This window comes from Capricornis sumatraensis, chromosome 8 (assembly GCF_032405125.1).
Source record: "Capricornis sumatraensis isolate serow.1 chromosome 8, serow.2, whole genome shotgun sequence".
NCBI classification, from domain to species: Eukaryota; Metazoa; Chordata; class Mammalia; order Artiodactyla; family Bovidae; genus Capricornis; species Capricornis sumatraensis.
Window position 1 is genome coordinate 106,164,883 of NC_091076.1, and position 13,433 is coordinate 106,178,315.

The 13,433-nt window shown below is 57.4% G+C and overlaps 1 protein-coding gene across 3 annotated transcripts in view; it reads right to left on the bottom strand.

Annotated features, from left to right (window-relative positions):
• Positions 1 to 1,498: 1,498 nt before the first annotated feature.
• RAB37 (RAB37, member RAS oncogene family) overlaps positions 1,499 to 13,433 on the bottom strand; it is a 65,269-nt gene continuing 53,334 nt past the window's right edge. The window contains exons 1-9 of one of the 3 annotated variants that reach the window (XM_068978012.1): positions 7,890 to 7,982; positions 5,345 to 5,455; positions 4,272 to 4,313; positions 3,682 to 3,748; positions 3,528 to 3,580; positions 2,543 to 2,608; positions 1,942 to 1,998; positions 1,784 to 1,860; positions 1,499 to 1,604 (exon numbers count right to left, since the gene is read on the bottom strand). In XM_068978012.1, the coding sequence (XP_068834113.1) occupies positions 1,499 to 1,604; positions 1,784 to 1,860; positions 1,942 to 1,998; positions 2,543 to 2,608; positions 3,528 to 3,580; positions 3,682 to 3,748; positions 4,272 to 4,313; positions 5,345 to 5,455; positions 7,890 to 7,982 (672 nt within the window). Of the gene's footprint in view, positions 1,605 to 1,783; positions 1,861 to 1,941; positions 1,999 to 2,542; positions 2,609 to 3,527; positions 3,581 to 3,681; positions 3,749 to 4,271; positions 4,314 to 5,344; positions 5,456 to 7,889; positions 7,983 to 13,433 lie in introns of those variants that run through there. The other 2 variants (XM_068978014.1, XM_068978013.1) reach the window with 2 other exon arrangements.

Consider the following 13,433-nt stretch of genomic DNA (forward strand, 5'->3'; position numbering starts at 1 on the left):
AAGGTCAGGCTCCTCCCTGCTCTGCCTGCAGAGCTTCCTTATCGGCCTGAGTTGGAGCTGCTGACTCTGCTCCAAGAGCAAGATTTCTGCTTTGAAAGCAAATGCAGCAGCCTGAGAAATGGGCAGTACATACCTTACATACCCCTCTCCCGGCCCCTGGTGTACAGAGCTGGAGTAAAGGTGTCTCTAGATCAATCTGCACAGCTCCTGACCTCTTCCCAAGGCTGAGGTCAGGGCTCGGGAAGACCTGTGACCTTGGCTACACAGAAACTCCTTGTGGGCCCTTTCCCCACCCAGATCTTACCAGAGAGACATTGTTTTGCATACAATGCATTGATTTACCCGGAAATGGATGACCTCTCACTCCCTAACCAGGGTCAGAGAGAAGGGAGATAAAGCAGTTTGGGCTCTAAGGTCAGTCAGTTGGTCTGTCTGTCTGAGAAGAAAAGGAATGAGGGAGGTCAGGGATGAGGCAGCACTTGGGTTTGGGGGTTACACAACGGCCTGAGGTTTGCTCACTTCTGCCTCCTGCCTACGCCAGGATCAGAGTTTTCTCTGCTTTCTCTTTATTGGGCTCTTTTGTCCAGCAGAAGCACTAGAGCTGCTTGAAGAAGTAGCCTGTGGGCTGCATACCTGCCAAAGGGTTGGGACCAGAATAACCTTTTCCTGTCTATAACCTTAGGTGTCTGGAGACACAGATGGAAAGGTAGAAAGATAAAGCCAGGGATTCAGGGAGGAGAGGCTCCTCTGGGATCTGAGGTTCAGAGAACAGGTGTTTCCAGGTGCTTTCATGTATTTGTGGGCTGGAGGAAAAGGGGTACACCTCCCAGAAGGGGGGCCAGTGAGCACAGAGGTAGCCAAACAGATAGACCTAATCTCTGCTACTCCTCTCCGATCTCCCCACAGGGAGCCAGGTCCCTGGCCTAATCTCCACATCTCTTATCTTCCAGAGGCTTTGGTCTGACTCCCAGCACAAGAGCTGTGTTTTATTGGGGAAGATTGCTCTCTGGGGAGCTGGAGGAAATGAAGGCCTGGGTTTGCTCAGCTGCTTGCCAGCTGAAGGATTGGGGTGGGGGTGGGGGGGTGGTGTCACTACTTGCCCTTATGACCCAGAAGTGCATCAGTGCCCCCTGGTGCTGAGCTGGAGCAATACCACCCTCATGGTGGTCAGGAGGGAGGCCCAGGCTCCTAAGTCCTAGTACTAGAAGGCCAAAGGACCACCACCAGCTCTCTGGCTCGGTTTTTCTGGTGCTCTTTTGATTAAGTTATGTATCATTAAAATGAAAGATAAATATTTTGCCCTCCCCTGTGGACGCAGGGAAGCTCCAGGAGCTAGGGGAGGGGCAGGAGTCCTGAGGGGCTGTGCAGTGGGTCCCCCAACTCTCTCCCTGCTGGCTCAGCTGCTCAGAAGAAGCCAGGTCTGGGGTGGGGCGGGGCGGTGAGGGAGGACGGCTGCATCCTCGGGGGCCTCTGGAGCTTCTTGTCAGACCCTTGGGATTCACAGGAAGGAGCAGCAGCTGGGCCGCTTCTTCTGGGACTCCACGTAGTCTCGGATCTGGAAGCTGGGTTCATCGGCCTGCCGCCCGGCCCTGTATTTCAGCTCCCTTGAAGAAGAAGGAGAAGTGGGCTGGGCAGTTGGTGGGGAGCTGAGCCTTGCCCCAGTCCCACGGCCTCCGATCGCAGGCTGTAGATGGGCCCTGGGACTGGGCGAGGGGCCAGGCTGCACTGGGTCCCAGATGGCGCCACCCTGCCCTGCACGCTCCCTTCCCGGCTCAGCACTCACTTGGCAATGGCCAGAAAGGCTAGCTCCACATTCATGCCCGTCTTGGCGCTGGTCTCCATGAAGGGAACTCCATACTCCTGCCAGGGGGAGAGCGTGCTCCATGGCCAGTCTCGGGCTGCCCCCATCCCTCCCCTCCCACTCCCGGGCTGGTCACTTACCCTGGCCAGCATCTCTCCGTCCTCTGAGCGGATCACCCTTTCACTGCTCACATCTGCCTGTCAAGCCCAGGTGGGTCACTCTGGGGGAAGGACGCCTTGACCCCCAAGGCGGCCCCTCTCTCTGCCCTGGGAGCAGGACCTCCCGCCCTCTGCTGGTGGCCTGCAGGACTGCAGGTGGTCTGATCCACCCGGGGCCAGGACCCCCTCCTCAGGTTCTTAGCTCCCAGCAGGGGGATCTCACCCCAACTTAGGGAGATGGTGGGTAACTCTGCTTGGCAAAGGGGTGGTGACCAGCCTTGAGGGATAGCGGTAGTTGAGGTTAACCATCTCCCATCTCAGATCTTCATCCATGTACCTACCTAGTCCCTAGGATCTAACAGAGTAGCTGGGCATTCCTGGACTTCTCAGGAAACAGCCTGACCTTTCCCTGCATAGGGCCAATTCCAAAGCTTTAAGAGGGCAGATGAGATGGGCAGAAGCTTGCAGACAGGTCTGACCTCTGAACTGGAGGCTGGAAAGGGTTCTTTGCTGGCAGGATGTCCAGCAATTACTCTGGTGGCTGTGGGGGAGGATGGGCCGACCCTGCCCTGGAGCCACTCACCTTGTTGCCCAGAAGCATGATCACCACATCCCTCTGGGCGTACTCGTGAATCTCAGTGAGCCAAGCCTGTGGGAGAGGGCGCGCTGAGCCCCAGCCATTCTCCTCCTTTCCCCGGCCTTCCCTGCTTCTCCCCTCTGGATCCTCCTGGGCTACTCACTGCCCTCGATCACTGAACATGATAGCCTGGGCCTTCTCTCTCCTGCGTCTTTGCTCGGGCCTCTCTCCAGTCCTGAATAGCTCTAAACCCCTTTCAGTGTAACTCTCAGTTCTATGGAAGATAGAGGCACAAGGTTTATGTTCTAGATCGGCCCTAGTCACCAGCACTCTCCCTGAATGCCCCGTAGAGGGTTCTAAGGCCATGTAAGGGCTCAGTGATCAAAAATACTGTGATCGATTAGAGATGTCTGCCATGCCTGTGGGGCTGGGGGAGGCAGTAGGGATGCCATGGGTTCCATCCAGTTGGTAAGCTGTTTTATCTCTATATGTCTGGTTTCCCCAGTTTGCTTGCCAACCTCTTGAGGTCGGGGAGCATATGCAACCTTCACCGTGCTTGTGCACAGAGTCAGTGCTTATATTTATTGAATTATTGCCTCGACTACTGGATAGTTTGCTTGTGAAGACAGAGCCACTCATTTTGTCTGCCTGAGTCACTTTCTAGAAACTTGGGCTGCATATATGGTAGACGTTTTCTGCTTGGGCTCTTCCCTTGAGCTCTTGTCCAGGGTGGAGTTGGGGACTTTCTGAACGTTCTGTCATGAAGTGCACTTATGAATCACAGGCAGGGATAAGCAAGTGGCACACAGCCTGCTTGGCCTTCATGCCCACATGCCAATCAGCTGCCCACGAGGAGTTTATTACTTCTGAGTCACAGCTCGGGTTTTTAGTGAGGCAGCAGTATTCCAGGCTCCACCCATTCCCACAAGCAGGAAGCGGTCCTGCCCTGCTGGCTCCCGAGAGTGGCGAGTGGTAGGTAGGGAGAACCTACCCGGATATTGTCGAAGGAAGATTTGTTGGTGATGTCGTACAGCAGGAGCAAGGCTGGAGGGGGAGAGAGAGGTCACAGGGGGCGGAGGGACTTGGGGCAGAAGGGTGACTGTTACAGGCGGGCTGGGGAGTGGCGCCGTGCCGGAGGCCCTTACCCTGGGCGTCTCGGTAGTAAGCATGCGTGACACTGCGGAACCGCTCCTGCCCTGCTGTGTCCCAGATCTAGGGAGGGAAGGACAGACAGTCAGAAGCGGGAAAGCTCTGTGCTTGGCAGAGAAAACCCTTGCTGTGGTATGAGGGGCGGGAGGTGAGAGGTTTCGTTCTTTGGTTTCTCAGGGACCTGTGAGCGCCTGGTGACCTGCCAGATGGTGGCAGTTAACGAGTTAATGAGTTCTGTTCTCATCTGATGCTGTTGCCCTGAATGGTGACGTCCAGGGATTAGGGGTGTCTAGCCTCCTAGAGCATGTGAGGCCCGTGACACTGGGGAGGATTTGCAGCAAGCCTGAGCTTGTCTGAAGGCACTTGGAGCTGCTGCCTTTGACAGAAGAGAGGGGCCTGGGAACGGCTTTCTCTGCAGACATCAAACAAACAAAAGCCGTTTCCTCTCCTGGGCCCCACAGGAAATTACCCCAGGCTGAGGGCAGGGCCGCAGGCCTCCTGTGGGTGGGTGAAGAGCCTGGGCAGGCGCCCCTATCCTTGAACCGCCGCCCCCCTCCACCCCAGCCCTCCCAGCCGCTGGTCTCACCTGCAGCTTCACTCTCACACCATCCACAGTCACCACTTTGTTCTGAAAGAGAGAAGGGCAGACGGAGAGGTGGGTGCAGGGGGCGGGGGAGGCGGCTTGGCTTCTGCGTCCTGCTGAATCCTGCACAACAGCGGGCATCCTGTCTGGCCGCTCCCCCAGGGTGCCAGGGTGTCTGACAAGCCCCGGAGATGTCTCCAGTCAGATCACGCCATCAGGGCGGGGGGACTCTGTCCCCAGGCAGCCCGACTTCAGAGTCCTCTCATCTGTGGACACCGTCTCTCCTTCTCACAACACACCAAGGCAAGGGAGCCTGAGAACGTGCCTGCCCCCAGCCCCCAGGGCTCAGCAGGACACACAGGCCGAGCCCTGGGGTGGGGGCGGGGGGGTCCTGCCTCTTCCCTGCTTCTGTCTGCCTCTCCTGGGGCTCACTCTCAGCGCTGCGAAGTAGCTCTTCGAGATGAGGTGCCCACCAGCATCTCGGAGACCTCAGCGGACGGATCTGCAGGGCTGTCTTTGCCCTGGTTGCCCACTGGTTCTACCGCTAGGTGAAGCTTCCCCTTCTACTGGGAGGAGGCACCCGGCCTCTGAGAGCCCCGCTGCCAGGGTTAGGCCTGAGCCCTCCTGGCCCCTGGGGCTGTGCGGTGCTCAGAGTGCTCGGCAACCCCAATGCCAATCTGTTGATGCCAACCCAAGATGGGTTCATCCCGGTGAGGGGGCGCGCTGCTGGCTGCTGCTCTCTCTCCATAGGACCAGTCCGGCTCCTCAACCTCGCGCCCTGCGGCGCTGCCCTGAGCTCCAGAAAGACCGGCTGACCTCCCGTCTTGCCTGAGAGGCCGGCTCACACCATGGGGGTGTGTCTGCCCTGCTCAGGGGCAGGATTTTAAGATCTCTCATTTCTCATTCTGTAGGGGGGTAGGGATCCCCGCAAGCCCAGACTCCTCTAAGCTGGCCACCTCTAGGGTGAGTCACTGCAGACCTGAGGGGTCAGCGCAGGGAGCAGAGGACAGCCCCCCCGTGCCTGAAGCTGTGACCCCTGGTTCACCGCTGCGAGGAGGAGCCTGCAGCCACCTCACCCTGAAGTCTATGCCGACGGTGGCTATGAAGGTCCCGGACAGGAAGGCCCCGTCTCTGAATCGGATGAGGAGACAGGTTTTGCCGACGCCCGAGTCTCCCAGAAGCATCACCTAGGAGATGGGGGCAGAGGCAGTTAATGGGGCGCTGGGGCAAGACTCTGGGCTCCCAGGGAGGGCCGGGAAAGGATGCTGAGCCCTGAGCGGGCACCTGCTCCTGGAAAGCCTGCTGCCGCCTGCTCTCCTCCACTCTCCCGGGCTGCCGCTGGCCTCCCAGCTGCTCCCTCAGACCCTCTTGTCCTCATCCGGCTTCTGGCACGCCCGAGTTGAGACCCCAGAACCAAGAGGCCCCCAAATGTGCTCTGTGGCCCCGAGAACAACCACTTTTCATGCGTCTAGATTCTGGCCCCCTTGGCCCCCTACCACGCCACGCTGGGATCCCGTCCTTTGCTGTGTGTTCCACGCCTACGTGCATACATGAGTGGGGCCACCATGCCAGAAAGAGAAGCATTAATAATTCAGCCAGGGATTCCCACCCAAGGGAGGGTATCAGGATCTGAGGCGGGTAGGCCTCTGTCAGTTGCCAAGGCATATTCTAAAATTGCTTGTGTTCCGGTGTTTTATTTTTGGTCACCTTTATTTGGAAGTTCCTAATGACATCTTATGTTTGTAAAAGCCTTGCGTGAATTAGGGAAGGCTGAAATTTATACTAAAGCAGAGAGACATTTAGCCTGAAATGCTTTCCGCAGTAACCTCCCAAGTGGGACAAATGGCTTGCAAACTGGCATGAGGGGGCAGGGGTGGGGTGGGAGAGAGTGTGTGTGGACGTGTGTCTGTCCCTTCACTGTCTGGCCAGTCTCTGCTCCTCTGCTCTGGGGATGGGGTAGGGTGGGGCCAGGGAGGGGATCCGTCTGTCCTGACACTCCTCAAACTCAGAGAGCAGGGGTTGAGACCTAAAGCTGAAATTTTTTCCAACTGGCTGAAGAGATGCTTAATGAGTGGAGCAGGGACTAAGGTTTGAGTTCTTTGGGGGGCCTTGACCTTGACCATGGAGCCCAAAGGCTTTCCTGCTGTGACCATGGGTATGGGATTAGATGGCCAGTTGAGCAAAAGGTGCATGAAAGCTGGGGTCCTGGCTTGTACATGGGTGACTAGGGGACTTTGGGAAGATCCCTTAACCTTTCTGTGGCAGTTCCCACAGGGTTAGAAGGAAGGATGGATGATTTCTTGGACAGATGGTGGGCTGGGGGCTGGGGAGCTCTCTGGAGCCTGCATGGCTCCCTGGTTCCTGGGTACTAGTACCCGATGGGGCAGGAGGGAGAGAGGGAGGGAAGGCAAGCAGCTGAGTACTTTAGAGATCACAGCTGCCTTGAGCAAGCGATGCCAGCCACCCACCCAGCCAGGCAAGTCCACCAAACACAAACAGTTGCCCAGCCTCGCCACCTCCTAGGCAAACACCCAGCTGGCTTGTCAAGCAAGGAGGTCAGGCAGTGCCCCATGGCCCAGGACTGGTTCTCAGTGGCTCCCCCTCCCCTGCACCCACTGGGGGCCCACTTCCTGCCTGCAGCCCACACTGGGACGCCTATCTCAACAACGGCTCTGGGCGGGTGACTTGCAGACTAGCTTCCCCTGAAAGAAGCGGGGGAGGGTGGTGGAGGGAGGAAAGCAAGGCACCAAGAAAGGCAGGTCTCCTTCAAGGTCGTGCCGCAGGAGACAAGCCGGCCCCCTCATCATCTCTCCCCGACTCTACCCTAGGGAGGAAGAGTGGAAGCTCTGGGCTCCCGCTTTCAGAGATCCCGGTTCCTGTCTGCTCCCAGGGTGCAGAGGAAGGGCAGACTGCTCAGTGTCCACCAGCAACCCCACCTCCTTCGACCAGGGCCACCCGCAGCGGGAACCAGGCCCAGAGAGCTGACTTAAACTCTCCCAGGTGGGATACTAGTGCCTAACTGCTCCCATCATTCTCAGGGTCTAAAAAATTCCCAGGTGAGTCTACTGTTCTGGCTAGCAACATCCGCCCAGAAGGTGTGCGCAGCTGGCTGCAGGGCTGGGAGGGGGAAGGGGTCGCACCTGAGGGCAGCTGGGCTCCTAGTCCACCCTGGGAGAAGGGCAATAAAGCGCAAGTTTCCCCGCCGTCAGGGGGAGTCCCTTCCGAGTGTCTTTCCCAGCGCACAAGCGCTGAATTGCGGGCTCAGAGGCTAGCGAGAAGCCCGGGTTTCCCCGGGGCTCGCACTGGCCGAAGTGAGGCAGAGGGAAATGGGGCTGGAGTCCTCAGGGGGTGGGGAGTCACTCAGTACTTCCTACGCACCTCTCTTCTCTCCCAGATCCCTGGACGTTGGCATGGGCCCCGGGGGCTGTCTCGACCCTCCCCCGCTTACTCTGGGAAGACCTGGCTGTCGGGGGTGGGGGGGCGGGGATGGGATGAGTCCAGGCAGCCGCAGCCAGAGAGGGGCTGGGGGCGGGGGGAGGGGAGGGGGCGGGAAAGGGCGGCCCTCTGCTTCCCCCAGAGCCGGCACCATAGTCCCCAGCGCTGGGCGCGGGGCCCACCCACCTTGCCCGTGAGATCGTGGCTCGGCCCGCAGGGTGGGGAGCGCTCGGGGGCCTCGCCATCCCGGGTGGCCGCGGTGCCAGGCGTGCCCGTCATGTCCCTGGACCAGAGGTGAGCTGGGGCCCGCGGCGGCCGAGGGACAGGCAGGAAACGCCCCGCTTGAAGCTCCGCCCGCTCCTTCTCCCCTCCACCGCCCCAGGCCGGGACCCCGACAGGCTCCTCCCTCCGTTCCGCCACCTGAACGACGCTGGCGGGGAGCTGGCTGTCCCGCGGGGGCGCGCAGGACCGCAGAGTCAGCTCTCGAGGGGGCAGGCAGGCTCCTAGAGCCGCACCGATCGGAGGGCGTAGGCCAAATCCAGCCGAGGACAGCTCCCCAAGGCCGCCAGCTGCCAGGTTTAGGGTTCCACGGGGAGCTGTCCCCGGGGACCCCGCCTTCTGGGGAAGGTCTGGCATCACTGGGACCCGCGGGCTAGCGCCCGGGTTGCGGCTGCCCAGCGCGGCCGGCAGGCGACGCCCGAGCTCCATCCGGCCTGCGGTCCACAGGTGGCTGGGGTGGGGGGACTGGGGGCGGGGTCCGGGGAGAGTGGAAACGCCCCTGGGCCGCGCGGCGCGGGGTTCGAGAGGACGCCTGCATTCTGAGCGCAGCTTGCAGGCAGTTTCGCTTTTGCTAGTGGGCCCTAGCTCGACGTCATCCGAATGTAATTGTGTTTACCGACCGATGGGTACTCACTATGCAGCACACTTGCTTGGGCCCCCGGCCGGTGCTTGGACTTTGACACTTCCCCTGTTCCCCCATGACCTCTTGGGCTGTGCCCAGAGTGTCCCCTACCGGGAGAGCTTTCCGGCACACTTCCCAATCCAGGTGCTCCTCGAGGCAGGACTAACCTTATCCACGTGTGGCCCTCCCCTCTGGCACCTAGTAGGTCTTAAAGCCTGATACCAAATGAATTCATAAAGTTGTGAATCAGTTTGAGCTGAGTCTCCAGGACCTCCCAGGAATCCCCCTGCTTTTGTTGACAGAGACTAAGAGTGTGTCCAGGGGTGGTTCAGAGCAAAGTTCAGGGGCCCTGGCCTGGGCTAACCATTCAATTCAATTCAGTTCAGTCGCTCAGTCGTGTCCGACTCATTGCAACCCCATGGACTGCAGCACGCCAGGCTTCCCTGTCCATCACCAACTCCCGGAGCTTACTCAAACTCATGTCCCTCGAGTCGGTGATGCCATCCCACCATTCAATTACCTGATCCCAAATCCTACATAAGTGCAGTCAGGTTCCCATGGAACAGGGTGGGTACTTTGCAGAGGGACTGGGTGAGGGGCACGTAGAGAGGCAGGGGCCCTGCACCTCTTTAATGAGGTATTGGGGGTGAGGGACAAGGGGCAGGCCTGGCTTACGGGCGACCATAAGCCTCGTGGGGACTGTATGTGTACACCTGCCTCCTGCCCTGTAACTTTAGGCATCACTTGGAGCTATTTTCCATGGAGCACTGTTTTTATTTATTTATTTATTTGGCCTCAAAGTGCAGCATGTGGGATCTTAGTTCCCTGACCAGGGATCAAACCCACCCACCTTGCTTTAGAAATGCGGAGTCTTAACCGCTGCACCACCAGGGAAGTCCCAGGAGCTGTTTTCCGGAAGTGGGTGTGCCACAACCTCATGCCACATAGGGAGGGACGCGAGCCCTGCCTATGTGCCCTCTTGCCTGCTATTTGGGCGTCGCAGGCTCTGGTCTCAAATAACGCCCCAGTCCATTCAGTGTCCTGAGGGCTCACACAGGAACCCTGCAGGGTTTTAGCCCAAGAGGGTGATGACTGAGGGGGAAGGAGAGAGGGGATGTGGTCTGGTCCTCTCTGGCTTTCCTCTGCCAACCAGGCTGATGTGGGTTGCATTGTGGTTCCCCCATTCCCAGAGAGAAGCTCAAGTCCTAAGCTCTAACAACTCAGAATGTGACCTTATTTGGAAGTAGGGTCATTGCGGGTATAATTATTTAAGATGAGGTCTTAGAGGAGAGGTTATTGTTCGGTTGCTAAGTCGTGTCCGATTCTTTGCAACCCTGTGGACTGCAGCATGCCAGGCTTCCTTATCTTTCACTATCACCCGGAGTTTGCTCAAACTCACGTCCATTGAGTTGGTGATGCCATCCAGTTATCTCATCCTCTGTTGTCCCCTTCTCCTCCTGCCCTCAATCCCTCCTAGCATCAGGGTCTTTTCTGATGATTCAGTTCTTTGCATCAGGTGGCCAAAGTATTGGAGCTTCAGCTTCAGCATCAGTCCTTCCAATGAATATTCAGGGTTGATTTCCTTTAGGATGGACTGGTTTGCTCTCCTTGTAGTCCAAGGGACTCTCAAGAGTCTTCTCCAGCACCACAGTTCAAAAGCATCAATTCTTCAGTGCTCAGCCTTCTTTATGGTCCAACTCTCATATCCATACATGACTACTGGAAAAACCATAGCTTTGACTAGATGGACCTTTGTAGGCAAAGTCATGTTCCTGTTTTTTAATACGCTGTCTAGGGAGGAGGAGGTGGGCCCTCAATCCAACGTGAATGGTATCCTTTTAAGAAGAGGACGCATGGAGAAAACGGCCGTGTGGAGACAGACGTAGAGCTGGGAGCGTTGCAGCTACGAGTGAAGGAATGCCAAGAGCTTCCGGGAGCTGCCAGAGGCTGGGAGAGGCGAGGAGGGGCCTTCCCTTGAGCCTTCAGAGGGAGTGTGGCCCTGCCTATGCCTTGATTTCTGGCCTCCACCTGTGGTTTGTGTCAGCTTCCGCAAGACCGTCTTTGTCCTGTGGCAGGTTTGGGATGGAGAAAGTTGCCCATTGGTGTGGATGCTCTGGAAATGGTGGAGAAATACAAGCGCTGTGTGGCTGCATCTCCACTGTGGGCAGGTTGGTAGCAGTGGGGCATGAAGCCTACTAACATGGCAGAGAGGCCCGGCTGGACTCCTCTGGGCTGTGTCTGTCTGGCCTGCCGGGTCTGGGGCCTGTGGGCAGTGTTGTGTGCACAGTATGTCACATGCTGTCCTCTGGGACACTGCAGCGTCAGGTGGGGTGTTCAAGGGCAGCCTCCAGGGAGGCAGAAGTGAGAGGGGGTCAGGGATGTTCAGAGCTGGGAGGTGCCAGGGTGGCAAGTGTTGCCCCAAAGGGAGGCTGCACAGCCCACTCAGAGATGGGGAGTGTCTTTAGACAGGAGGGGTGGCGGAGAGAGCGGATGGAGGACGCAGCCTCTGGGGAGTCCAGCCTTCCTGACGGCCTCTCTAGTGTTGTGTACACGCTGGGGCAGCCTGCATCTCCCTGATTGCTCACACCGGGCACACGTCACCCCACCCACTCCTAGCACCTTACCACAGACACACACACATACACCTCACATGACACACACACAGAGACACGTCACGGCCCATCAGAGACACCTCACACCCAGACACGCACACACCTCATATGACAGACACACACACCTCATGTACACACACACAGACACGTCACACCCCATCAGAGACACCTCACACCCAGACATGCACACCTCACGTGACACACACACAGAGACATGTCACGCCCCATCAGAGACACCTCACACCCAGACATGTGCACACCTCATATGACAGACACACACACCTACAGATGCACACACACAGAGACACACACACAGAGACATGTCACACCCCATCAGAGACACCTCACACCCAGACATGCACACACCTCATATGACGGACACACACACCTACAGACACACACACACAGAGACACACTCACAGAGACACGTCACACCCCATCAGAGACACCTCACACCCAGACACGCACATGCTTCATATGACAGACACACACACCTCATGTACACACACACAGAGACCATCATGCCCCATCAGAGACACCTCACACCCAGACACGCACACCTCACGTGACACACACACACAGACACGTCACGCCCCATCAGAGACACCTCACACCCAGACATGTGCACGTCTCATATGACAGACACACACACCTACAGACACACACACACACAGACACACACACAGAGACACGTCATACCCCATCAGAGACACCTCACGCCCAGATACGCACACGCCTCATATGACAGACACACACACCTCACGTGACACACACACACAGACACGTCACGCCCCATCAGAGACACCTCATACCCAGACATGCACACACCTCATATGACGGACACACATACCTCACGTGACACACACACACAGGCACGTCATGCCCCATCAGAGACACCTAACACTCAGACATGCACACACCTCATATGACAGACACACACACCTACAGACACACACACACAGAGACACACACACAGAGACACGTCACACCCCATCAGAGACACCTCACACCCGGACATGCACACACCTCATATGACAGACACACACACATACACCTCACATGACAGACACACACATCTACAGACACACACACACAGAGACACGTCACACCCCATCAGAGACACCTCACACTCAGACATGCACACACCTCATATGACAGACACACACCTACAGACACACACACACAGAGACACACACACAGAGACACGTCACACCCCATCAGAGACACCTCACACCCAGACATGCACATGCTTCATATGACAGACACACACACCTCATGTACACACACACAGACATGTCACACCCCATCAGAGACACCTTACACCCAGACATGTGCACGCCTCATATGACAGACATACACACCTCACGTGACACACACACACAGACATGTCACACCCAGGTACACACATACCTCACACCCCATCACAGACAGCAGACAGCTCACAGCACAGACACACAACGGCTCACACCACAAATACATACCTCACATCATGCACACACCTCACGCACACACCTCAAATCATACACACCACCCAGGCCACAGAAACACACACTGCTCACGTCATGCACACCTCAAGTCAAGACACATAAGCACCTCAAATCATTCCGCATGCACCGCTTTTATCAGTGAGCATGGGTGCCCTTCATATCATACCACAGACACACAATGCCTCACCCCCTCTGCAAACACACACATCTCACATCCCTCAAACACGTGTCACCACTTCACGGTCACAGACAGGACTCAACACCACTTTCCAACATGCATGCTACATCACTGCACAGACACCCTCCTCACTGACCCCCACATCTCACAGCTTCCCTAGAGGTAGAGATAACCCTCTGAATACAGTGTCTCTCAATGACCCCAGCCCCTCTCATCACCCCCAAGTCCGGAAGGCACACACCCCACACTTTACCCCTAACCAATCTCCCTGACCTCCTCCGGTACACAAGTCACACCCCACACCCTGACACAACCTCCCAGTACGGAAGTGATGCTGCTGCATGAAGCCTCATGGTTGTTCAGAGGAGGGCACTCAGGAGATGGGGGAGTGAGCAGAGGGGGCGGCAAGAAACCCGCAGAGCTGGGAGAATATCTACATCAGAGTCTGAGGTGCCTGACCACCGGTCCCCACGTGCGTGTGGGTGAGCTTGGGATCCATGACTGCAGGCAAACTGGAGATTTTTATGTGCATTACCTGCGTGTTTGGAAACC